The sequence below is a fragment of the Sebastes umbrosus genome, chromosome 18 (assembly GCF_015220745.1).
Source record: "Sebastes umbrosus isolate fSebUmb1 chromosome 18, fSebUmb1.pri, whole genome shotgun sequence".
Taxonomy (NCBI): domain Eukaryota; kingdom Metazoa; phylum Chordata; class Actinopteri; order Perciformes; family Sebastidae; genus Sebastes; species Sebastes umbrosus.
The window spans coordinates 3,729,351-3,756,499 of NC_051286.1; the positions used below are offsets into that span (position 1 = coordinate 3,729,351).

The following is a 27,149-nucleotide window of genomic DNA, read 5'->3' on the forward strand; positions in this document are numbered from 1 at the left end:
TTATTTTATCTAGTTTAAAGTAGAGTAGTTGGTATTTATATAGAGATTTGTACATTTTCTTTTATCTAATATTTCTTTTATCTAATTTTACTGTATTTTTTATTTCTTTTTTTCTAGTTTAAAGTAGAGTAATATAAACAATTGAAAACTTTCTTTTATCTAATATTTCTAATATTTCTTTTATCTAGCTTCACTGTGTTTTTTATTTCCTTTATCTAGTTTTACTGTATTTTTTTATTTCTTTTATCTACTTTTACTGTATTTTTTTATTTATTTTATCTAGTTTAAAGTAGAATAATATAGACATTTGAAAACTTTCTTTTATCTAATATTTATAATATTTATTTTTTCTAGTTTTACTGTATTTTTTTTATTTCTTGTATCTAGTTTAAAGTAGAGTAGTTGGTATTTATATAGAGATTTGTAAATTTTCTTTTATCTAATATTTATAATATTATTTTTTTCTAGTTTTACTACATGTTTTATTTCTTTTATCTAGTTTAAAGTAGAGTAATATAAACATTTGAAAACTTTCTTTTATCTAATATTTCTTTTTTTCTTGTTTTACTGTATTATTTCATTTCCTTTATCTACTTTTACTATATTTTAAATTAATGTTTATTTCCTTCTAGTTTTACTGTATTTTTATTTCTTTTATCTAGTTTTACTGTATTTTTTATTTCTTTTATCTAGTTTTACTGTATTTCTTATTTATGTTTATTTATTTTGTCTGGTTTTACTGTATTTTCTATTTATGTGTATTTATTTTGTCTAATTTGTTTTGTATTTTTTAATTTGAGTTTATTTCTTTTATCTAGTTTTACCGTATTTTTATTTCTTTTATAGTTTTACTGTATTTTTTTTTATTTTTTTTTGTCTAGTTTTACTGTATTTTTTATTTCTTTTATCTAGCTTTACTGTATTTTTTTAATCTATTTTTTCTAGTTTTACCGTATTTTTTTAATTTATTTTATCTACTTTTACTGTATATTTTTATTTCTTTTGTCTAGTTTTAGTGCATTTTTTATTTATGTTTATTTCTTTTATCTAGTTTTACTGTAATTGTTTTTATGTAGTTTTACTGCATTTGTTTAAAACAATGTTTTATCTAGTTTTACTGTATTTTTTATTTCTTGTATCTAGTTTTACTGTATTTTTTATTTACTTTATCTAGTTTTACTGTATTTTTTATTTCTTGTATCTAGTTTTACTGTATTTTTTATTTCTTTTATCTAGTTTTACTGTATTTTTTATTTCTTTTATCTAGTTTTACTGTATTTTTTATTTCTTTTATCTAGTTTTACTGTATTTTTTATTTCTTTTATCTAGTTTTGCTGCATGTTTTTATTTCTTTTATCTAATTTTACTGTATTTTTTACTATAGTAAAGTATAGTTTTACTAAATTATTTTTATTTATTTTATCTACTTTAAAGTAGAGTAGTTAGTATTTATATCCTGGGAACAAAATAAAAAAGTGTCTTCCAATTATTATTATTTTGTGATTTCCTTCCTATTTATGGTTAAAATAAAAATTTAAAAAAATATTTTTATTTTCAATTTTACAGCATGTTACGGTCACATGGTGCACAAAAGGTACGTTAGGGGGAGGCTGATATTCAGATTGTATCTAGTATTACTGCATTTTGTATTTCTTTTATCTAGTTCTATCGTATTTTTTCTTTATTTTTTCTTTTATTTTAAAAATATATTTTATCTAGTTTTACTCTATTTTTTTTTCTTCTTTTATTTAGTTTTACAATTTAGGTGCACAGAAGCTACGTTAGGGTAAGTCTGATATTCTCATTGTTGTACGCATGTCTACGTAGTTCACGCTATTTACAGGGAGGGGGCTCCAGCGCTAGTGGAACTCTGAGCTCTGACTACCGAGCCTTCACTAAATCACCGCTCTCTGGCCAAAGGAAACTAAACAATATAGAATCTGGTTGACGGCGAGCAACGAGCATCGACCCTCTCTCCACACCACAACGCGTGAGTAGCTTTATCTGCGCTTTATATCTCATCTTATGAAACAAAGAGACGGAGATATACCCGCTGCTGAGCTGAGAGTGTTTCCTCTTTTGTTTAGCGGTCCAGGCCCCTGTAGTCTCCGTGTCTCCGTGTCTCTGTCTCTGTGTCTGTCTCTGTTTGGATGCTCGCAGCGGAGCCATGTTGTTGCTTCATGTGTTTTAGCTTCAACAACAACTGAGCAGTTAGCATCCACATTAGCCATGTTTGGGGGTTTTATTCAATCAATGCAACATTTGAAAACTAATAAAATAAGCTTACTATGAAGCCCACTATCTTACTGCAAAACAATTGCAAATTCACTAAATGTAACTTTGATGTCTCGCGTCGCCAAACCAATAATAAACAGAGCAGGCCCGCTGCGGCTAGCATGCTAGCTTATTAGCATTGTTAGCATGCTAGCTTATTAGCATTGTTAGCATGCTAGCTAATGCTAATTCACAATAATGCTAAAAATAAATTCAATATCTGTGTTTATTATGGATGTTAATAAAACAAACATATGTGCAATACGAGTACAAACTGTTCGTTATTAACCATTTAAAAACTAAATTACGCCGTTAAGTTAGCTTGCTTTTTAGCAACGGCTAGATTAGCTTCGTTAGCTTGCTAGGTTAGCATTGTTAGCATTACTAGCTAATGCTAACAATACATTAAATATCTTCTAGTTGTACTACATGACTGGATGTTAATAAAACAAACAGAGATGTGCAGTACGAGTACAAACTGCTAGTTATTAACTATTTAAAAACAATCATTTATGCATTTAAAGCCGTAAAGTTAGCTTGTTTGTTAGCAACGGCTACGTTAGCATGCTAGCTAATGCTAATTCACATTTATGCTAACAATAAATTCAATATCCGCTTGTTGCCAATAAATGATTGGATGTTAATCAAAACAACAAAAGGTACAAACTGTTCGCGATTACCTATTTAAAAACAATAATTGACGCATTTAAAGCCGTTAAGTTAGCTTAGCTTATTAGCAAACGGCTAGGTTAGCTTCGTTAGCATGCTAGGTTAGCTACGTTAGCTTGCTAGCTGAAAGGTTAGCACGCCACAACGAGCACAACAAATGTTGGCTTTATTGTTGTAGCCAGTTATATATTTATTAAAACCAGCTGCAGCTCTCGTTGTGACTAAAATAAAATCCGTATTATGTGATCGTTTCCTGTTTTTAATCATTGGTAATGTTACATTAATGTTAACCAGCTAACACTGTAGGCTAACCAGCTAGCATTCATGGGATGTAAGCCATTAACATGCTTGTCATTCACTTGTTTTGTTCTTGCATTGCTCGTTCAGTAAATGAGCAACAAGGCAAAGGTAGACTTCCCATTTTGACGCTAATGCCCTGATGTTGAGCAACACGTGCAATTAAATTTGGCTCATTCAGGAGCAAAGCTAACTAACGTTTCTGCAGCCATGGCATGAAGCTAGAAACTCAGGAATTAGTCATGTCCCAGGAAGGAAATTTAAGTTGCATGCATGTATTGGTGTTCTTTTGGGTGTATGCTTTTCCTGAAGTCTACATTAAAAGTTGGTTTGCCTCAGGGCTTCACATGGGAGTCAAGGATAAAGCCCACATGTTGTATTTTACAGCTTTCATTAGCCTGTAACCAGGATACAGTAACACAACTGTCACGTTAAAATGGGTGCTATATTGACTTTATATTGTATGGATGGGACGACACACTTATCTCTTGATTTAATACTATCACAATACTTGGGTGACAATTTGATATGTATTGCGATTTTAAAGTATTGTCATTGGATATTATTGCAATTTTTTTGCAACTTTTTTAACACTAGATCATGGAGAAAGTTGAATCATACACTTCTAGGGACTTTTACTTTGGAAAATATTTAAATTAATACAGTAAAAGTGTTTGATTTTCAGCATGTATGTAGTCAGAGATGTCCTGAAGTCAAATATATCCGTCATTTTCAGGAATTAGACCTGTCCCGGAGAAGAAATTTAAGTTGCATGCGTGTATTAGTATTCTTTCGGGTGCATCCTTTTCCTGAAGTCTACATTAGAAGTTGGTTTGTCTCAGGGCTTCACATAGGAGTCATGGATTAAGCCCACATGTTGTATTTTATTCATTAGCCTATTACCAGAATACAGTAACACCACTGTCATGTTAAAATGGGTGCTACATTGACTTTATATTGTAGGGCTGTTACGAGACACCCTATCTCCTGATGCAATACTATCACAATACTTGGGTGGTGGTTCGATATGTATTGCGATTTTTTTTTTTTAAAGTATTGCGATTTTATATTATGATTTATTGCAATTTGTTAACTTTTTTTTAACACTAAACCATGGGGGGAAGTTAAATCATACACTTCTAGGGACTTTTAGTTTGGAAAATCTCAAAATTAATGCAGTAACATTTTTTGATTTTCAGCATGTATGTAGTCAGATGTCCTGAAGTCAAATATATCTGTCATTGTCAGGAATTAGTCATGTCCCGGGGAAGACATTTAAGTTGCATGCATGAATTGGTATTATTTTGGGTCCATCCTTTTCCTGAAGTCTACATTAAAAGTTGGTTTGTCTCAGGGCTTCACATAGGAGTCAAGGATAAAGCCCACATTTTACAGCTTTCATTAGCCTATTACCAGAATACAGTAACACAACTTTCACGTTAAAATGGGTGCTACATTGACTTTATATTGTAGGGCTGGTACGAGACACCCTATCTCCTGATACAAGACTATCACAATACTTGTGCCAATTCAATATGTATTGCGATTTTTAAAGTATTGCGATTCGATATTACGATTTATTGCAATTTTTGTTAACTTTAACACTAGACCATTGGGGGAAATAAAATCATACACTTCTAGGGACTTTTAGTTTGGAAAATATCTAAATGAATCCAGTAAAAATGTTTGATTTTCAGCATGTATGTAGTCATAGATGTCTTGAAGTCAAATATATCATCCTTATCAGGCATTATTTATTAATTTTTTTTCCAGCAGCCCAAAAATAAATTTTCCCCACAAATTAGTGGTATTTTCTTTTTAATTTATAAGGGACATTTAATGTTTTATACGTCTGGTGAGTATAATCCAATCAATCTTATTTCCATATATGTATTTTGTATATACAGTTCCCTTTGTTAACACCTTATTTTGAAAACTGGACATAGTCACACGTGTATACTTCCTCTAACTTCGCCAAGTCTGTCTCTAGCGCTCACACCATTTGTCTGCTGCAAATGAGGAGGCTGCGTTTGTTTTAAAAAGCAGTGCTATTACCGTCTTAACACACCGAAGTCTATCTATTAGGGCTGGGACGACACACCCATCTCCTGATTAAATACTATCACGATAATTGGGTGCCGAGTCAATATGTATTGCGATTTTTAAGTACTGCGATTCTACAATCGTTGCGGCTGGCCGCGTTTTGTTTTGGTTGACGGATACGGAACGGATAGTAACTTCTTTCTGCCTCCACATAGACTCAAATGGAGCAAATATATTGATTCTGGCATTAAAAAAATATATTTCAAAATCGCGATACATAGGTGAATCGATTATTTTCCTCCCATCCCTATTATTATTTTGATAGAAAGTCACTTAAACCATATATCTGACTAAGTTGCGTCAGGCAGTTGTCTCTGCTAGACTGGGAGTCAATTATATTCTATTATGCATAACAGCACAAAAGGGTGATGTAACAAGACTGCATTCATGTCAACATGATACTCATGTGTTTGTACATTTTGTCTCGTGTAGGCTTTCCCGTGGAATGAGCGTTCCATGCAGCATCCTAGGTATGAATGACGTGGCCTGGCAGGAGACAAGAGGTGGGATGCTGCATGCAAATGGCGCTCCTGAGACTGGAGGTGTCAGAGTTCACGTTGGAGGGCCCTTAGCCTCAGTTGGGGTAGCTGGACAGGCTCCTGGAGTCTCACATTTACAAGGCATGGACCGGGTAGTCATCCCCAACCCGGGTACCCCGCAGCCTCCGCTAAGTGGACGTTCTCAGGATGACGCCACAGTCGGATACTTCTTTCAGAGGCAGCCCGGAGAGCAGCTTGGAAGTTGCACACCCAGCAAGCATCGCTGGCCAACTGGTGATGCCAATCATGTTGATCAGGTAAGTGATCATCAGTCTTTGTAATATTATTTGATTTAGTGCAGGTTAGAAGGACAGACAGCAGTATTTTGTATCGACTAAGGCTACAAATTTCACTGAATATTGTATCAATACTTACACCTATTGTATTATACTTTGTGAAAGGTAGTATAGGGTGTAAATTCCACTGGATAACTTGTCAGTGGACTCTGTAGCATCTTGCTGTGTCAGAATTTGGACACATAATGTGATGTGCAGCCCAAACAATAAGACTCTGTTAGTCACACAACTGACACCAGGTCACATATTCCACGTGTTCTTCTTTGCATGTTTTATTGAGGTTGGAGTTTGGCTTTTGTTGGTAAAGCTTAATGCTGTGGGGTGCATCAAATCTGTTCCGTATCCGTCAACCAAAACAAACAGCATCCGGCCGCCGCGAGCCGAAACGAGAAAGTAGAAAACGGCAGAGGGTCCGCTTGGATACGGCCTGCACCCTCACATTTTAAATCCAAAGTGGTAAACACTACACATCCGGCAAAGTATGGAAACACTTTGGGTTTCACACATTGCAGGAAAAGCAGAGCTAGACATCACGGCTAAAGCTGCATGCTAACTCTGTCATGGACAGGAAATGTTTTCTTATTGCAGTAAAGTGCGGTCAAGCCGGCCGTCACTCATCTTCGTGGTCAAATGGGCCGACGCTACAACTGTAGAGGACCCATATACTGACATTTATGTTAAATGCATTCAAACGGCCCCGAAGGAGCTGACCATGGATGTATAAAGAGAACGGACCTGACGAGAGAGCTAGAGACCACCTTGTAGAAGTTAGAGGAAGTAGACACGTGGAACTACGTCCGGTTTTCAAAACAAGGTGTTAACAAAAGGAACTGTATATACTGTACGAAATACATAAATGGATATAAGATTGATTGGATTATATTCACTAGAAGTATAAAACATTACATGTCAATTATAAATTAAAAAGAAAATACCATTAATTTGTGAGGGAAATGTCTTTATTCTTTGATTTCTGGGTTGCTGGAAAAAATGTAATAAATAATTCCTGACAATGACTGATATATTTGACTTCAGGACATCTCTGACTACATACATGCTGAAAATCAAAAAATTTTACTGTATTAATTTAGATATTTTCCAAAGTAAAAGTCCCTAGAAGTGTATGATTCAACTTTCCCCATGGTTTAGTGTTAAAAAGAAGTTAACAAAAATTGCAATAAATCGTAATATCGATTCGCAATACTTTAAAATCGCAATGCATATCGAATCGGCACCCAAGTTTCGTGATAGTATTGTATCAGGAGATAGGTGTATCATTAGATATTTTCCAAAGTTTGACTTTTTTTTTCAATTTTTCCCCATGGTCTAGTGTTAAAAAAGTTAACAAAAAACATAATATCGAATCGCAGTACTTGTAGAATCGCAGTACTTTAAAATCACAATACATATCGACTCGGCACCCAAGTTTCGTGATAGTATTGAATCTGGAGATAGGTGTATTGTTTCAGCCCTAATAGATAGACTTCGGTGTGTTAAGACGGTAATAGCACTGCTTTTTATACAAACGCAGCCTCCTCATTTGCAGCAGACAAATGGTGTGAGACTCGTGCTTTGGCCACTGAGTGCGTTGGCACAGCAGGAGAGTGATTGTCGCTGAGATAACCGGCCAGACTTGTAATATCCTAGTCTTGCATTATCATACTGCCGTGCAGTGTTTTGGCATCTGAAGAGTCTTTTCAGTTTTATAGATTTGTTGCACAAAGTGGACTTTCTGGATTAGACTTGATCTTATTGGTGCCTGTAGCGACACACCCACCTCACCTAACCTGCATGGGTTTGGGTTATGGGAGTACAAAGGGAAAGTACATTATGATAGAACATAATGATGTCGGTAGCCAACTTAATACTTAATAATTGCCCTACAAGGGTTGGGCATACATACAATGTTCTAGAATTGCAAGTTGGAAATGTAAAAGGAGGCAACGTCATGTAGGTATATTGAGCTTCTACCAGACTGGGCTGGTTTCAGGGGCTTCGTCTCATCTATATATACCGATAAGGTGACCAATCCATCAGGCACCACAAATAATAAGTTTAAAAGATGTTTTTGTTGTTTTTTGTGTTCCTTTCCCTCTCTTTAAAAATCTTCATTTAATTTATGCAAAATGTGTTTGTGGCCAACACTGTAATTATTGAGACACATAGCCTAATTGTGTCTGTCTCAATCCATTAACTGGGCAATGGTCCTCATTTCCTATGCATGTCTGAGACCTTTGTACAACAGCCCCCCATGCATACATACAGTGGATTGGGTTATTACTAGGGCTGCACAATTAATAAAATATTAATCTCGATCACAATTTTTGTCTTCCCACAATTAAATGAACATAATCGACTGTGATATTGACGTTTTAAATGCTCCGCTTATAATAGACAACTCTTCTGCATAAATCAAGTGCTTCCTAAACTAAACAGCTAGAGATGCACCGACAATCAGCAGCCGATCGAAGCCGGACGTTTTCAGCTGTCTCATATAATATATCCGGCTTTTTTTAGCCACATGATGGTTTTACGTCGCCACAGTCGGTAACGTCACACACACACAACATATTGTCAATATGGTAGTTCTTCAGCTCAGTGAAGAAGGCATAAAGCTACAGTTTGTCACAACTGCAAGTCCAAAATAAGCTGTGTAGGAACAACCTTAAAACATTCGGAATAACTAATTTAATCAGACACTTTTTATATTGTAATTCATTCGTCTGCCGACAGCACGGAACTACACGCTACACTGTGCTTATGGTGCGTTCAAGCTCTACACAGTAAAATGAGTACTGGCCGATGGTAAATTATAGTGCTGTCATGATGCGTTCAAATGTAATCTTGTAAAATGGAGTTTTGGCGAGAAACTTGAATAAATCCAGTTGTTTGAAGGAGATGTTTTCACAGCAACATAAAATAGATGCTAGAGAGTGAATTATGACCTGTTTAACTTCCTAACACTACCTCTCAACAGCTTGTAATTGTAATTTTTTTATCAATAATAATAATTTATTTCCTAATCATTTGAATTGTGTGTTTTTTATGCTAATAATCATTATAGATAACAAAGTAAAAGAATAACATTTAGAATTTGATGGTTGTAATGTAGCACAACATGGAAGTGAAAGCAGCGATCTGTTTATTTAAATGTGAATTTGCAATAAAAATGTTTTGTCCCTAAAATCTATGAATAATCGTGATCTCAATATTGATCAAAATAATCGGGATTATCATTTTGGCCATAATCGTGCAGCCCTAGTTATTATTCAGCCCAATGAAAAGAAAGATGTTCTTGTCGGGTCACCTTTTTTCTCTTTGTGTTGTTTACAGCAGATACTATCCGGGTTATTCTCACATTAGTGCGGTTTTCTTTTTGTCCTTAAGATATTTGTATGGTGTCACCTGTAGTGTTTGATGCCAAAGATCTCCATTTGAGATGACAAAAGGCCCACGGGGCACGCCAGAGTGAAGTTTTGTATGTGACACCCCTACTTTTCTTATGCACACACAATCAGGAAAGACCAGAGGGAAAAGAAAGTGGGTGCAGCATCGCTGTTTTGTTATAGTGCTGTGATTCTAATGTTTCATGTGTTTGTAACCTTTTAACACCTGTTTCCGTACAGGAAATGATCAAATGACTCATCCATTGAATGAAAATCCTTCTAAACAGAGTTGTACTCTGGTGATTAGGATAACTTATGAATAGCTAATTACACATTTAGAATTACACATTTCAAAGCAAAAACAGATGTTGACCCAGAGGATTCTTCTTTTCTTATTTTCGTTTTTTTCAAAAACAAATTGTTGTGTTTTTGTTGAAGAACAAGCTTTTGTGGACAGAGTAGGGATGCACAATGAATCAAATATTAATCACAATTAAATGAGCATGACCAACTGCGATATTGATGTTTAAAATGCTCTGCTCATAGAAAATGCACTAAATTCAGGTGAAGAAGAACCTTTTTTAAGTCCTTTTTATGTGAAAGTTTGTTCATTTTCAGGAATGTAGCACATTGAGAAAATGGAAGCAGGGCTCTGTTGATTTTGGGTAAAAAGTTTTGGTACAATTATTTTGATGCACTGTGAATAAGGACCAGTCTTATTTTGAGGCAAATATTTTTTAGCAAGAATGTAGCTCAACATGGAAGTGGAAGCACTGCTCTATTTATTTAAATGTGAAAGTGCAATGCAAATGTTTTTTCCTAAAACTGTGATAATCTCAATTATTATGATTATCATTTTGGTCATAATCGTGCAGCCCTAGCTGGGGAGGCCTTTTGTAATTCACCTGTAAGGTTATATTTTGCTGTTGGCTTTTTTATTTCATAGAACCAAAATATTTTCAGGGTAAAATTGGAACAAAAATCAAAGAAAACAGTTTAGTTTGTTCTGCTCTGCAGTGAGTGGAATGAATGTAATATCTTTTAATGTCTTTGGTGCTTTTAGCTTCTTTCTTTTTACAGTCCGTTTTTTCTTGCTTTGCCTCAGGTCCGTGCTCAGGATGAAATGAACTACGACTTCCAAGCTCTGGCTTTGGAGTCGAGGGGCATGGGAGAGGTAAGAGGCTAACATCCGTCTTTTTCTCCATTACAGTGCAGCATTAAATCAAAATGAAAATCTCTATGACACACTCATCCTGTCTAGGCTTGAAAGACAGCAGTAAGACATCTGTAGTTCGCTCCTTAACGTAGATCAGATTAACCTACAGTAGGTCAGAGCAGATCTTGTGACCAATGGAAGAGCAGGAGACAGCGGCTCAAACAGAGAGAAACCAACTCAGAAACCAACTCATGCTTGCACATTTGACAAAATGAGTGCATGTAGTTTGCATTTGAGCATACACATGGGCAGTGGTGAAGTGGATTATAGTGTAGGGGTGAGTGAATGTATTTGGTTATAAACATACACTATAACTGCAGTAGTTGCAAGTAGAGCTGCAACCATTAGATGTAAACTATTAAATTAATCACCAACTATTTTAATAATGGAGTAATCGGTTTGTCTTTTCTTTTTTTTCTTTTTTTTTAAAGAAAAAAGTTCAAAATCTTCTGATTCCAGCTTCTTAAATGTGAATATTTTCTGGTTTCTTTACTCCTCTGTCAGTAAACTGAATATCTTTGAGTTGTGGACAAAACAAGACATTTGAGGAGGTTATCTTGGGCTTTGAGAAAAACTGATCGACATTTTTCATCATTTTCTGACGATTTAAAGACCAAACAACTAATCGATTAATTGAAAAAAATAATCGACATATTAATCGACGAGGACAATCGTTAGTTGCAGCCCTACTGGCAATCATTAAGGATAAAAATGCTATAAAGTGTTCTCCTTGAAGGAGCGAACTAGGATCTCTACAGCCACCTCAAGTCTATAGTTCACACTCAAAGAAAGATTTTTGATGAAGTATGTCTAAGAGAAAGTGTTAAGCCGACCAAGACTACAGTAAAAACTTAAAATTTGTAACCTAACCACTAAACATCACATTTTAAATAAGCTATGGTTGTTGATAGTAGCTAATGTTTTAGATATGCAATGATCTTACAGATGCGTAAACAATATGTCCAATTTATTTGTAGCTTCTGCCAGCAAAAAAACTCTGGGATTCTGACGAGCTGAACAAGGATGGAAGGAAAGGAATGCTTCTGGGAGAGGAGTGGAGGGACAACGCATGGGGATCACCTCGTGAGTGGCTCCTATATCTTTGTTATTCTCATGTACTGTAGCTTTTCTTTCTTCAAAATGAAAAATTCATTATAAAATCTGACTGGGTGTTGTTTACCCAGCTATAGTTTATGTACACAACTATTTAGATATTTGCTCACGGCTCTTCATTCAGATCATTCAGTGTCTCAGCCGATCATGGTGCAGCGGCGACCAGGCCAGAGTTTCCATGGGAATGGTGATGCCAATTCTGTGCTTTCACCTCGCTCAGAAGGTGGAGGCCTCGGGGTGAGCATGGTGGAGTATGTCCTGAGCTCCTCTCCGGGTGACAAGATGGATGGACGCTACAGGAACGGTGGCTATGTGAGTTGAGCTTCTGTCTCACTTCTATCTCAACACTTATTCTCAAGGGCGGCACGTAATCTTACCTAATCTGTTTTATGAATACAGGGTGGAGGAGATGTCGACCAAGATGGGAGAGAGAAGATTGATGTCCAAGAGAAAGTGTCCCCCTTTGAAGAGGACAAGAGCCCAGAGATGAAGGTGGGAGATGAGAACGATCCCGCTAAAGCCAACGGAAGAGGTCTACTAAACGGCATGGACAGAGACTGCAAAGATTTCAAGTAGGTTTTCCTTTTACCCAGAGCTCCTACGCAGTATGGAATTTGATTTTAATAATTTCCAGGTCTTGATAAGTATGGGAAAAGAAAGTATGGATAAAAAGAGCTGCCTCTGCACCTGTACGTTACAGCAAGGGCCGACGCGGTCATATAGGCGAACTAGGCAATTGCCTAGGGCGACACTTTGGCGGCGAAATATGGGCCAACTAGTCATTTTGAGCAAAATAACAAGATTAACAGTAACCAATAGCAGTAACTGCAGGCTGACGGCACAGAGCGAAACGCTGCCTGTCAGACTGGGCCGTTTTTGATGAAATCTGATTGGTCAGTCATTTTTATCGTGAACATGACGAACTGTGACTAATGTTCCAGCTGGCTGGTCTTGTTTTGATTCAGTGCAGTGGCGACGTTCTTATACAAAATGATCACCATGAAGTGTCTTGAAGATCTTCAGTATCATCCGACTCTCTTTATACCACAAAAACTGTATTGGTGTTAAAATTACTGCCCAAATTTTTTTCGGCTCTGAGATGGAGAGGCCGTTTATGCGAGTGCCAGTAGGAAAAAATCCCAGAATGGATTTCTGTCCCTGTTGCTAATAGAGGAGCAACATAATTGTTTTTCGCCTAGAGCGACAGAAGTGCATGCGCCTGGCCTGGGCAAAGCTGGCAAAACAGCTCTGTCCCCAAGTGCAAGATGTTTGACAGTGGGACCTCGTCCAACTTTCTGTGTAGGGCTGTGGACCGAACGGCCACAATGAGTAAATGCAAGTTTTCTGAGGGGTTAGCTTGACAATCCCAAATACAAAGCCTGGTTGGTTAACAATTTCAAATGGGAAAAGAAAGTTGGATGCAAACTTTGTGTAAAATCTTGTCACAGCATCCTCCCCGAGTCACAAAGTCAAATGTGGTCTGAAAAATCTACCAAGACTGAAAATTTGAGTCTGGAAAAAGTATGGAATTTTGAAATGTAAAATGTGTAGGAACCCTGTTTACCATAACATAAGATGAACGGCTATCTATTGTTTTATACTTTATAACCATGGTGGTTTTAAATTGAGACTGAGCTGTAACTTCCAACCTCTTCTGCAGCCTGTGTTTTAGATAATCCTCTCGTCAGAATGCCCAAAGCTAATATAACAGTAAAGTTGCTCTAATGTTTTGGCAAATTTGAGCATTGCAATGAAGCCTAAAAATAATGCAATTGTCCAGATGAGTGAGTGAATAACAATGTGAAGGCCTCATTAACGTTGCTAGGCTTCCTGTCTGAGGCCAAGTTTTGTGCTAAAAATGGCATCTTTACTTTCCCAGTCCAACCCCTGGAAGCCGCCAAGCTTCCCCCACCGAGGCTGTGGAGAGAATGGGTCCCAGTCAGACGGGTATGGAGATGATGGCGCAGCACCACCAACATGTCCTCCAACAACACAACCCCGCCCAAAACAAGCCCGAGGACTTCCAGAACCAGGAAGCCCAGAATATGGGGGGTATGGAGCAGCAAGGCGGCGTGGAGTCCCTCCAGTTCGACTATGCTGGGAACCAGATCCAGGTGGACTCCTCGGGGACTCCAGTAGGACTGTTTGACTACAACTCACAGCAGCAGGTTTGTTGAAAAACAAAGAGATCGAACTCTAAGAGGATTGTGATCTGTTTTATGTCGCCGCACCGGTGACAGCCATGGCCGATAGAGATACAACCAGGAGGCGCTAATTCTAGTTTTGTTTTTTCCAGTTGTTCCAGAGATCTAACGCCCTGACTGTTCAACAGCTCTCTGCAGCTCAGCAACAACAGTACGCGCTAGCTGCAGCCCAGCAGCAGCATCTCGGTAAGTGGTGCCGTTTGTCTCACTCAGTGTGTAGCACAGTGTGCCGTTTAACTACTCTAGAGATCAGTTTTTAACAGTTGAATAGTCATTTGAATGAGATTTGATATTGAAATATGAATTACATTACGGTTCCTCACATTACCCAGCTGGCCTTGCTCCTGCGTTTGTGCCAAACCCTTACATCATCAACGCTGGGCCCCCTGGAACCGACCCCTACACTGCCGCCGGGCTGGCAGCAGCAGCCTCGCTTGCAGGTGAACATATACGCACATTTTTATCCCTTCTTGTTCTCGTCAGTTAAAGCTAATTTTTGATACACAATGCTGTTGCAAGTTTAGATAAAAAGTACTATCTTTATCACAAGATGTGTATATAACATCAAAATGTTTCCCTCAGGCCCCACAGTGGTTCCACCTCAGTACTACGGCGTTCCCTGGGGCGTGTACCCGGCTAACCTTTTCCAGCAACAGGCTGCATCAACTGCCAATCACTCAGCTAATCAACAAGCATCCAATCAGGGACCAGGGCCGGGCCAACAACAGGTACGAAGTGTTGTGCTTTTGATTTTGATGATGTGTTTCATAATGCCTAGTTCACACTACACGACTTTTTGCCCCAACATCAGAGGCAAATCGGCATTGGCTTGCCGCTCGCACATCGGTGCTCGAGCGTCACGTGTGAACTGTTCAAAGACGTAAGCCGAGAGGCTCGCCGATGCCTTGCCGACACATTCCAGATATCTAGCATGCTACTTATCTGGACTCTTTTTTTGTTTTTTAAGCCCTGACGAAGACCTGCAGTGGTCGAAACATGTTGGCTTTTTAAATGATTTAGTCACTACAATAAAGGCTTTTCAATATTTTCCCTTCCTCGTTGCCACTTGTTTTATATTTTGAGCGTGCCTGGATTGCCTTTCTAAATATCTGGACCTGTCGAGGACTCCGACCACAAGCTACAGCCAATGAGAGCGCATTTACCGTCTATTTCTCGCATGTTTTTTGTGATAAAACGTAGCTTGGAAACCTCATTGGTGACTCCTCCTGGTGAAAGATCTAGTAGTTTATTACACGGCTTTGTTGAATACTCGTTACTGATTGGTCAATCACGGCGTTCTACGGTCTGTTATTTCTTTATAGCAGACCGTTGCTATGTTTAACAAACCGTTGCCATGCACGCAGTTCTGATCTCGGCACTCTGGCTGACAGTTTTTGTGTCAAATTATTGATTTCTTAAGTAGTACCCCTCAAGGGGTTCGCATCAGAGTTTATTTCACACAAAGACTGGCTCGCTGTAAATTATCCCTTACATGTCACGAAGCATGAAAACCACGACGACTTAAAGACTCCTGATTACAAGACAAGTTGTGTATTGTGAACAGTACTGCGATCTGACGACTTTGAAGGTCGTGCAGTGTGAACTTGGTTTTAAGGTGGCTCTGAATAGCAGGGCTCATTGTGAAAAGTCTGTCTTGAACGATAAATTGCATGCATTTCATAAACACAACTCAAAGCTAATGTGGGCAGACAAATTCAAGTCTGGTTTATTTTATGACTTTAAAAATACACTCAAGACATCAAGCACTGATTAAATAATTTCACAGTGAAGAGAACAACCATGTACAGATGGAACTATGATGTTCATGGCCACATGGCTGCACATATCACAGTATGTAATATGGAAATACCTTCAGACTGGCTGTCTATTTTAATAGTCAGATTTATGGGTGTCTGTTTCTTTAATTTTGTTTAAGTGACATTTTAAAAGGGATCAAATGGAGAAAATGCTCTTTACTATTGAGGCAGAGTTGCCCGCTGCGTCTGACATCGTCAGTATTGTGCTTAGGGATGCATTTCAGATAAACTGTCTATAATGTATGCGAAGAGCAGGATCTCAAATGCTAAATATGACTGATTGGAAGCTTTAAAGGACCCAAAATGTAGCTTTTTTGCTCTGAGCAATAAGCCCTTTCTCACAGCAGCCATTTTGACGTGTAATTGCAGAGTAAAAAGATTAATGAAATTAATTATGGTCCCGTTCTATTTGTTGTCGCAGCTGTTCCAGTGAACTAGCATACACAATGCCAGGGCCATAATTAAGGTTGTTAATTACACTTGTGTTTACCTGCAGTGACGTGTCAAAATGGCTGCTGTGACTGAGGCCTATTGGGTCCGACATAAACACACAATAACTCAACTGTAGAACTGTTTTGTGTTTTGATGTATATGTATTTTGACTGTGTTTAAAGTGGGTGGGGGGTCTGTGCACCAACCTAGCAGATTAGCTTAACTTTTACTTTGACTGTTCCTCATTTAGTCTTTATTTAATATGTATAATATTGAATGTAATATATTAATGCTCAAAAAGTTTTCAGGCACTTCAATGCAGAATATGTTAGAAAGCTTTCAATGGGTGCGACAGTCTCCTTACCTTCTCCTCCAGGTGATGCGCACAGGAAACAACCAGCGACCTCTCACACCTGGGCAAGGCCAACAGAGTCAGCAGGAATCTCTCGCTGCAGCAGCCGCCGCGAACCCGGCACTGGCGTACGCAGGAATGTCTGGTTGGTAGACCCCTTCATACAACTACTACGATATAGCCAAAGACACATTTATCTTCACTGCTCAATGTTGTCATTTGAACTGTTCTTTTAAGTATGTTTTGTAGTAATACAAACATTTTTAGTAGGGCTGTCGAGGTTAACGCAATAATGACGCACGTTTTAGTTTGTAACACGCTCAGTTGTAAAGCTAGCGGGAAGGTACCGGCATCATATGAAACTAGAAACCTAATGAATCCATCGGTACCAACCATGTCATACTAGCTTGTTGTGAAGGAGGTTAAATAACTCCAAACTTGCGCTAACTTTTGGCGAGGAAAAACTGTCAAGTCCATTTTCAAAGGGGTCCCTTGACCTCTGACCTCAACATATGTGAATGTAAATGGGTTCTGTGGGTACCCACGAGTCTCCCCTTTACAGACATGCCCACTTTATGATAATCACATGCAGTTTGGGGCAAGTCATAGTCAAGTCAGCACACTGACAGCTGTTGTTGCCTGTTGGGCTGCAGTTTGCCATGATACGATTTGAGCATATTTTGTTATGCTAAATGCAGTACCTGTGAGGGTTTCTAGACAATATCTGTCATTGTTTTGTGTTAATTGATTTCCAATAATAAATATATACATACATTTGCATAAAGCAGCATATTTGCCCACTCCCATGTTGATAAGAGTATTAAATACTTTAAGGTACATTTTGAACAGATAAAAAATGTGGGAATAATTTGCGATTAACTGGACAATCATGTGATTAATTGTGATTAAATATTTCAATCGATTGACAGCCCTAACTTTTAGTCATTGTTCTGACACTAGAAACACCTCACTTGTTGTTGAGTAAAATTGTTTTATTTGTAGTAATCCATAATTGCTGACTCCTTTTTTTTATGTTCCTCATCTGTCCAGGTTATCAGGTGTTGGCCCCTGCAGCCTATTATGACCAGAACGGGGCCCTGGTGATGGGTCCTGGTGCCCGAGCTGGTCTAGGTGGGCCAGTTCGTCTCGTCCAGACCCCTCTCCTCATCAACCCTGCAGCAGCACAAGCTGGTACGTACTAGTCCACTTGTCATATTTTTCAATATGTGGATCCACTCCTTCCTGTTCTTACTCAGTTAATAACAATCAGGGTCATTCTGAGTTTTCCTACTACCCCTCACACTCTCCTCTTTCCACCACCAGCTGCGGTGTCGGCGTCTGGCTCCGGTAACAACATGTCTGGTCCAGGCAACGGGCTGTACCGCTCCATGCCTCAGCAACAGCAGCAGCAACAGCAGCAGCAGCAGCAGCAGCAGCAGCAGGCTCCCCCGCCCAGCAGCGGACTGCCCTCCAGCTCGTTTTACGGCTCTGGTTCGGTCCCGAACACGTCTCAGAGCAGCTCGCTCTTCTCTCACACCTCTGCTGCGCAGCAGCAACAAAACTCTCTGGGCTTCAGCAATACCGGCAGCTCCCTCGGCGTTGGCCTGGGCTCTGCTCTCGGAGGCTTTGGCTCCTCTGGTCAGTGACTTAGCCACGAGCTACACGAAACGCTAACGAAACTTTACTTTTAGTTGTCTCACTCTGGTTTTCTATTATTGTTGTTTTTCTTTCAGTATCCAGCCCAACCAGTAGCAGCGTATCTCGCAGGGACTCCCTGCTGGCAAGTTCTGATCTATACAAACGCGGTGGCAGCAGTTTAACTCCCATCGGCCAGCCCTTTTACAACAGCCTGGGTTACTCCTCTTCACCCAGCCCCATCGGCCTCACACCAGGTCACTCTCCACTCACTCCTCCACCTTCTCTGCCCTCCTCTCATGGATCCTCTTCCAGCCTTCACCTAGGTGAGCCTCATATTCATGGAATTGGGAATGATTCACTTAAACATAGTTGATCAAAGAGGATATTTTACACCCAGTAGTTTAAAAAAAAAAAATTCAGTGTCACTTTACAGTCCCAGAGACAAAAAAAACATCTCACATACAACAGTATCTGGTCATTCTCTAATCCTAGGTGGCCTGACGAATGGCAGCGGGCGTTACATTTCCGCGGCGCCTGGAGCTGAGGCCAAGTACCGGAGCGCCGGGGGGACGTCCAGTCTCTTCAACTCCAGCAGCCAGCTGTTCCCTCCGTCTCGGCCCCGCTACAGTCGCTCCGACGTCATGCCGTCCGGACGCAGCCGCCTGCTGGAAGACTTCAGGAACAACCGCTTCCCAAACCTCCAACTCCGTGACCTGCCGGGACACATGGTGGAGTTCTCTCAGGACCAGCACGGATCCAGGTGGTTGAGAGATGCTTTTTCAACCGTAGGGAGTGCGTTGCGTTGGTGTACCAAAATCTGACAAATTCCTTTTCATCTCCACTCTTTTGTTCCCGTCCGTCCAGATTCATCCAGCAGAAGCTGGAGAGGGCCACTCCAGCTGAGAGGCAGATGGTGTTTGGAGAGATTCTGCAGGCGGCGTACCAACTGATGACTGATGTATTTGGGAACTATGTCATCCAGAAGTTCTTTGAGGTTGGGACTGTTTAAAGTTTAACTAGGTGTCTTTTCCGTAACCACACACACATATTTACTAGACTACAGAGTTTCCTGTAGCGTGCGTGTAATAGACATTGTGTTTTGTGTGGTGCAGTTTGGAAGTGCAGACCAGAAGTTGGCTTTGGCAACACGAATCCGTGGACACGTCCTCCCCCTGGCTTTGCAGATGTATGGTTGCAGGGTCATCCAGAAAGCCCTGGAGTCCATCTCCTCAGACCAGCAGGTAATTGTAAGTGCGATTATACTTCTTTTTAACAATGTTTTTGCTGTTCTGTCAACACAGTGACATCCGTTACAATTACGCCCCCCCCACCCCCATTCCCTGATTTCTTCACTTCAGAGCGACATAGTCCGCGAGCTGGACGGCCACGTGTTGAAGTGTGTCAAGGACCAGAATGGCAACCATGTGGTGCAGAAGTGTATCGAGTGTGTCCAGCCTCAGGCCCTACAGTTCATCATTGATGCCTTCCAAGGACAGGTGGGTTTATTATCATGAGCAGCAGCTGCCAGTCATTGCCCTTTTTTTGGGATGATACACCCATCTCCCGATTCGATACTATCACGATACTTGGGTGCTGATTTGATATGTAGCACCCATATACTGACATTTATGTTAAGTGCATTCAAACGGCCCCGATGGAGCTGACCATGGATGTGTAAAAGGACGGAGCTGACGGGAGAGCTAGAGACGGACTTGGAGAAGTTACGTCTACGTCTGGTTTCCAAAATAAGGTGTTAACTAGAAGTGCACTCGGAGAGCGCAGACCCCCGAAAAAAGGCAGGTTACAAATCTATCGCGGACTTTTGGAGTTAACCTCCAAACCAATGCCGGTGAAAACAAAACCTCCTTCCTAGGCCTTCGGCCTTGGCAGAGGTAACAAAGAGAACTGTATATACAAAATACATATATAGAAATAAGATTGATTGGATTATATTCACCAGAAGTATAAAACATGACATGTCCCTTTTTATAAATTAAAAAGAAAATACCACTAATTTGTGAGGGAAATGTAATAAATAATTCCTGACGATGACTGATATATTTGACTTCAGGACATCTCTGACTACATACATGCTGAAAATCAAACATTTTAATGTATTAATTTAGATATTTTCCAAAGTAAAAGTCTATAGAAGAGTATGATTGACTTTTTCCCATGTCTAGTCGAATCGGCACCCTAGTATCGAATCCGGAGATAGGTGACGGTCCCAGCCTATTCGATACAGCCCTAATGCTGCATTTTTGTGAAATTACCTGAATATTGATCAGCTTTTATTGTTACTTCCTTCCGCAGGTGTTTGTGCTCTCCACACACCCCTACGGCTGCAGAGTCATCCAAAGGATTTTGGAGCACTGCACCCAGGAGCAGACTCTGCCCATCCTGGAGGAGCTGCATCAGCACTCTGAACAGCTGGGCCAGGTGAGCACATCTGTCTCCTACACTGTTTGTTTTTTTAGATGTGACGGATCATCGTTGAAACGTGTGCTTGTCACATGTATTTGCATGTCTCCTTCATGTTTGAGCATTTCATTATTTTTTCAGCTTGTCATTGTTTCCTGTGTAGTTGTGGTGCGCTAAGTGTTAAAGTGTAAGGATGACTGTATTTGTATCATTACATCTGACGTATGTGATTATTTAAACATCCACCCTGCCCCCCCTTCACTTATTCCATCTAGAAATATCAAGGCGTATCATTGGAGATGACACCCAAAACATATTATACAGTGTCCCGCGATGCACTGTTCAAGGTCAGAGCAATTTGCCTCTCTCTCGCGGATGTCCCTGTGCTCCCCTTCCTCTTTCCCTTTTTTTTTTTAATCTTTTCTTGTGTAAACAATGTAATTTAACATTTAGATAGCTCTCCAGCTCCCGACTTCCAACTACAGGCCTTCTCCTAACCCACTGAGCCGCCTCTCTCTCGCCTTTTCCCCCTCTTCTTGCTTTATGCCACAGAGGATTCACAAGACACACTGCTGTCTGATGATCCCTCTCTTTTGCCTAAATTCATCTCCTGATCAATCTGTTTTTCTGTTTTCATCTTCTTGATTTCACTGTTAATTGTTTTGATTGAAGCTTCCAGAGAGTTTGAACCTCTCTGGACAACTAAAGTGTTCGGTAACATTTTACAGCCCCGCAAATTTCATAGTAATTAGGTGATCACCTAATTACCATGAGGACCTGTATGACCAAAGTGTTCATAAGTAAATCATTTAAACACTTGAAGTTCAGGAGCATAATCCTGACAGTTCTTGTTAAAACAGATTGACAGGAAATGGATTTGAAGGCAAATACTACCAAATTAAAGGTGGGGGTCACATTACCTACCAAACAAATTACTACTTTAACCAGATCGATTCAGAGTGGTGTTATTTGTTGCTTGGTCAGGTGAGTTCTTGTCTCCCATCTTGTCAACACTAAAATTACACCCATAACTGTCTATCACCCATTTCTGAAGGAGCAACGATGCTGCTGGTTGAGTCCAAACCAGCAGCATCTGTTCTGTCTGACCTTCCGCAGTGATGACGTAAAGTTTTTTTTTTTTTTTTTTTGTTTTTTTTTTGTAAGGACCACAAATGGGGGTGTCACTCATTCGTCTTCCTGTCACCGTAGAGATGCATGATTATCTCACACCAATTGAGACCAATGGTGAAACGTAGTGCATGAGCATTAATCGGAGTCGCACGGATCCTTTTTTTTTGTGATTATTAATCAATGTTGAGATGGTTATTCTACCTCGAGCTCACACCTGGTCTGCCTCCTACAGGATCAGTACGGTAACTACGTCATTCAGCATGTTCTGGAGCACGGCAGACCGGAAGATAAGAGCAAGATAGTTGCAGAGGTTCGCGGGAAGGTTCTCGTCCTCAGCCAACACAAATTTGCAAGGTGAGTTGAGTCTGATTTAATGTAGTGACAGAGATGAAGACGCTACCTGACAGTGACAACGTATTCAACTTTTCACTGTCAGACCTCAGATGTTTCATAAACCTGTACATAGTTTTATTTAACTGAGCACAGTGCAACCTAATCAATATCAAATCATTTCATTTTCAACATGAAAAATGTACGACGGTGTTTTGGTGCCATTGTAGGTATTAAAAAAAAAATAGGAGCCTGGGGAGGGTGGTAATATTCAGAGAAAAAACAAAAACTTTCCGGGATTAAAGTTATAAATTTATGAGAAAAAAAACTGATATTATCTGAGATTAAAGTGGCAAATTTATGAGAAAAAATCACAAATTTACGAGATAATGAAGTTTAAAATTTACGAGGAAAAAACTCTGATATTATCTGAGATTAAAGTGGCACATTTACGAGAAAAAAACTCACAAATTTCCGTGATAATAGTCAGTAATTTACGTGAAAAAACTTATCTGAGATTAAAGTGGGAAATTTCCGACAAAAAACTCAAACATTTGCGTGATAATAGTCTTAAATTCACGAGAAAAAAACATTGAAAACTGAGCGAGTTGACGATCCTGAAAGACACATATACACGTTTTCTTTCATGTTCTTAACCCTCTGAGACACACAATAGAGCTGGTTTTGTCCTTCTTTAGGGGGGGGTACAGGGGGTCTTCTGTAGATGTCACATAGAAGTGGTGTACATCATCTGAAAGCTGGAAACCTGAAGATTAATTTGAGATGCTGCTCAGCACTGTGTCAAGTTGTTCATAAATCAGAAATAAACATTAATTAATTAAATTGTAAAAGTGTATAAAGGGCATAGAACATGTCAATATCGCCGGCGATCCCACTGGTGCAATTTGAAAACATCAATCCAACAGGCCTACTGCTTCAGCTCCATTATGAATTGATAATAGAAGCTTTTCTCTCTCTCTGTATGTTTCCTTCAGTAATGTCGTGGAGAAGTGTGTGATCCACTCTTCGCGTGCAGAGAGAGCTCTGCTCATCGATGAAGTGTGCTGCCAGAAGGACGGGCCCCACAGCGCCCTGTACACCATGATGAAGGACCAGTACGCCAACTACGTCGTCCAAAGAATGATCGACATGGCAGAACCTGCTCAGCGCAAAATCATCATGCACAAGGTTGGTAAACCTCTGAATCCGTGTGATCACGCTGATATGGAATTAGATGGTTTATATGTACATTAACAGAGTGCACAGCTAGTAAGAGAGTGCAAAACAGTCTGAACAAAATTATACTTGTTTCTCCATAAATACAGTGTACCAATACCAATGATTAAATACATCTGTATCCTCCACTCAGCCGTTACAAAAAGCAGTGATGTAGTTTACCAAAGTAAGCTAATCAAAGCTAATCAATAAGGTCATGAATAATGTGAATGCTATAGCATTATCTGAGTCACAGATAGATGCGCTAAGTTTGGAAATAACTGAAAGGGTTAGTTTGTATTTTTTGAAGTGAGGCTGTATGTATACTCGCACGTTGTTCGAGGTAAAGTTACAGCTTTTGTGACTGTAGTCTGGTGGCTTTGAAGAGGGCGATATAACAGCTTCGGTTCTCCACCAGAAAGGGCTGTCTGACGACGAGGTAAAGCAGCTGTGGACGGGAGCAGAAAAGCTTATTTTAGCCACTTAAAAAAAAATCAATATCAGTCTAAGTGTACGCTATATTTAGAATATTTTCATCGCTTTAACTCGCCGACAGACAGCCCTTTCTGACGGGCAACTGAAGTCATATCGCTGTCTTCAAAGCCACCAGACTCCATTCACAAAAACAGTAATTTTACCTCGTATAACACAGCGGTTGCTGCCGGTCTACCGCTGCCTCGATCGGTTATTACTAACCATCTAAGTTACTGTATGTAATGTTAATATACTGACTATAAGGATGTGTATATATACTGTACATGTAGCAGTGTCATCATGCAGAAACCTACGTCAGGTCATGTGGGAAAAGGTTTTTAGAAGGACTTGAAGGGAGAATAGCATTTTGATGCTAAAACATACAGTACGTAATTTGACCAAAATTTCAATGTTTGGATTTGAATACCTAAGGAACCTCGTTGACTTTGAGTTAGGGCAACTAACAATTATTATTTTCTTGATTGGTCAATTAATTGTCTATAAAGTGTAAGGAATCTGAGAAATGCCCATCAATTTTGAGACGCCAAGGTGTCCAAATGTCTTGTTTTTGACTGACCAGCAGTCCAAAACCTTAAAATGTTAATTTACTATCATAAAGGACATTATAGACATTTTGAAGCTGAAACCAATGTTTTTGCTTCAGAAATTACTTAAATTGTTTTCGATCAACTAATCGACGAATCATTTGCGATCTACTTTTGAATGTTCTGACCTTTGCCCCCTCTCTCTCCTTCTCCTCAGATCCGGCCTCACATTGCCACTTTACGCAAGTACACGTACGGGAAGCACATTCTGGCCAAGCTGGAGAAGTACTACATGAAGAGCGGCTCTGAACTGGGCCCCATCGGCGGCCCCACGAACGGCCTCATGTAGTCCCGTCGACATCCTGGGTCCCCTGAAGAAGAAGAAGAGGTGGAGGAGGAGCCCCAAACCCCCCTTTGTTCTGTGAGAGATGCTCCTTAGCCATAGGGCCTTTGACACCCTCTGTTATCCCATTTTTTGGGGGGGAATTACCAAAAAAAAAAAGGACAACTTCACCTAAGAACGCTGTGACAACTGACCCCTGCCGCTCTGCCACCCCTGGCGCCGGCCCCCCCAAGCGTGGCCCCTCCAGGGGGGGGGGGGACGCACAGTCAGCAGGCCCATTTTTTTCTTTTTTCCTGGGTAAAGCACAAGCCCACTGTTAATGATGTAATTGATGTATTTGACTGGTTTTCATATTGTACATTTAGTTTTTTACCTTGTAAATTCTCTGTAGAAAAAAAAAAAACAATTGCTGAAATTTCCAATTCAATTAACACCAGCAAGTGATTTTATAAGGCTAAACTTGAGTGATCCTTTTAAAAGAAACTTGTTTTTTTGTAACCAGACTTATTATGTCAGCCGTTCTAATCAAGTCTAGGCGATTAAATATTATATTTGTATATTCTCCCATGCACACACAGTAGACGTGTTTTCCCACCATGCCAAAGCAGCTGATGGATTAGTTTTCACATACAGTGATGTGTCCTGTGCCACGGTCACCACCCAGCTTGGCTTTGTGGGGGGGATTGGTGCTTTGGTCTAGGGTGGTTGTTTTTCCAGTGGTGGCTTATTCTTGCCTCCTTTTCCAGGCTCATTGAGAGGGGGGGGTGTTTACCCCAGCGGCTTGTAGATGTAATTATCTGAACAGTTTCGGTACTAAACATGACCAACCTGAGCTGCTGCATCCACTGAGCCCTCATCCAGGCGATCACTCAGCAGTTTATGCAAAATATAAAAGCTACCATTAACTTATAGAAGCAGAGGTTTGGTTGTACAGCGGGCGTGTAATCTTAACATGATATGACCGTAGTTATGGGGGGCTTTTTTGTGGGGATAGCGGGGGTGGGAGCGGGGTACGTGTTGGCATGCTGTGACAGGTTTTAATCCTTGGAATGATTTCTTTTCTTTATCATGTTTTGTGTAACATCTTATCTGTCTTGTACTTTGAGATGAACACTGCCCTAGAAACGGTATCTTTATGTACTGAATAATCATCTCTTGCGTAGACGTAGTTTAGCGATCTTTATGTACGTGTAAATTGTTGCTTTTGGGGTTTAAATGGGGGAGGGGTGGGGCTTTGCAGCGCCGATGGGACCCCCACCGCCTGAACGTCAAAAAAAAAAAATGTTGTGAAGTGGAGCTCATCCCAGCTTTGTACATCTGACGTGAAATGAACTAGAAGTAGTGGGATGAGTTGAAGAAAGGGATGCCGGAAGAACCTTTTTTTTTTTATTAAATGGTTCTGTTTTTGTTTTTTAAACTTTCTCATTTGGTTGGGTATGCAAGTGCATCGGTGGAGGCCGGTGGGGCCATCGAAAGGCTATACAATTCACCCTGTAACGCTCGTAGTGACGGCTTCTTTGCTTCATATGAATAATTGTAGAATACATGTAGTATATGTGCAGTTAATAAGTGTAAGATTATTAGTTTAATTGAGAAAAAAAAATGTCTAGTCGTGGTGTTTGACAGGCCTTGCTCTAAAATTTGTAGTGATGCTTTTATTTCGTCTGTACAGTTGTACATTTGTAAACGTTTATGCTGTAAATGGGATGTCTTTTACACTTTTTTGGGGAGAAAAAGGCAAAATGTGCATTTTGATGTGTGTATATTCATCACTCCTTTCCCCCTTGAATATAATGTATACAGTTTTATTTGATCAAGTGTTATTTTAAAGGAAAAAAAAAAGAACTTTATGGCTTCACAATCTGGCATGGTTTTTTGTTTTTAAATCTGTTATGGGAAAGGCCGGCCTCTATTTGTACCGGAGCTGTAACATCTAACACTGTTAGTCTTTTCTGAAGTGTGACAGTTTAAAAAGAAGAAAAAGAGAAAAAAAACACTCTGTACTAAAAACCGAGGCTGCATTTAGTCCTCTCTGCTACCATGGAAACTTCACAGGATACGACAAGAATTATTTTTGTACAGAAGAGTGCTGTATTTTGGAACAGCTTCTACCTTGTAAGCAAAAGCAATGTAAAATATTGTCAATTATATAAATATGAACATATGAGTTTTGTCACACTGTCAAAGTCATGTACATTTTCAGGTGGCCTTATGTACATTTCCAGATGTTAGATGAAGAAAACAAACTCATTTTTGGAAGCAGAATTGTGACTATGTATGATTAAACTGTTCTTCTAACATTTGACCCGCATTGTTGTGCTTTTTGGTTTCCTGATGACCGACTTTACAGACTT

General features: G+C 39.6%; 1 protein-coding gene across 12 annotated transcripts; it reads left to right on the top strand.

The window, feature by feature from the left end:
* Window positions 1–1,828: 1,828 nt before the first annotated feature.
* Window positions 1,829–27,100, top strand: pum2 (pumilio RNA-binding family member 2). Of its 12 annotated transcripts, none has more exons than XM_037751014.1 (23): window positions 1,829–1,990; window positions 5,776–6,139; window positions 10,670–10,738; window positions 11,758–11,863; window positions 12,114–12,205; window positions 12,293–12,465; window positions 13,773–14,061; window positions 14,190–14,283; window positions 14,430–14,537; window positions 14,680–14,825; window positions 16,702–16,843; window positions 17,749–17,889; window positions 18,022–18,336; window positions 18,432–18,659; window positions 18,805–19,096; window positions 19,201–19,330; window positions 19,449–19,583; window positions 19,695–19,832; window positions 20,650–20,775; window positions 21,033–21,104; window positions 22,121–22,242; window positions 23,214–23,406; window positions 24,670–27,100. In XM_037751014.1, exons 2-23 carry the CDS (start codon window positions 5,789–5,791, stop codon window positions 24,799–24,801), a joined length of 3,594 nt encoding a protein of 1,197 aa, XP_037606942.1. In that variant the 5' UTR covers window positions 1,829–1,990; window positions 5,776–5,788; the 3' UTR covers window positions 24,802–27,100. The 12 variants fall into 12 exon arrangements, with proteins under 12 accessions (XP_037606942.1, XP_037606940.1, XP_037606934.1 ...); XM_037751006.1 differs by having other exon boundaries at window positions 1,830–1,990; window positions 12,018–12,205; XM_037751007.1 differs by having other exon boundaries at window positions 1,830–1,990; window positions 12,018–12,205; window positions 19,449–19,577.
* The last annotated feature ends 49 nt before the right edge of the window (window positions 27,101–27,149 follow it).

Excerpts from the sequence above, each read along its gene's own strand:
- pum2 (XM_037751006.1), top strand. The coding sequence starts at position 5,789 with ATGAGCGTTCCATGCAGCATCCTAGGTATGAATGACGTGGCCTGGCAG. Across the intron at positions 12,206-12,292 it reads GCTACAGGAACGGTGGCTAT|GGTGGAGGAGATGTCGACCA; the intron begins GTGAGTTGAGCT and ends TTATGAATACAG. Across the intron at positions 21,105-22,120 it reads CCCGCGATGCACTGTTCAAG|GATCAGTACGGTAACTACGT; the intron begins GTCAGAGCAATT and ends TGCCTCCTACAG.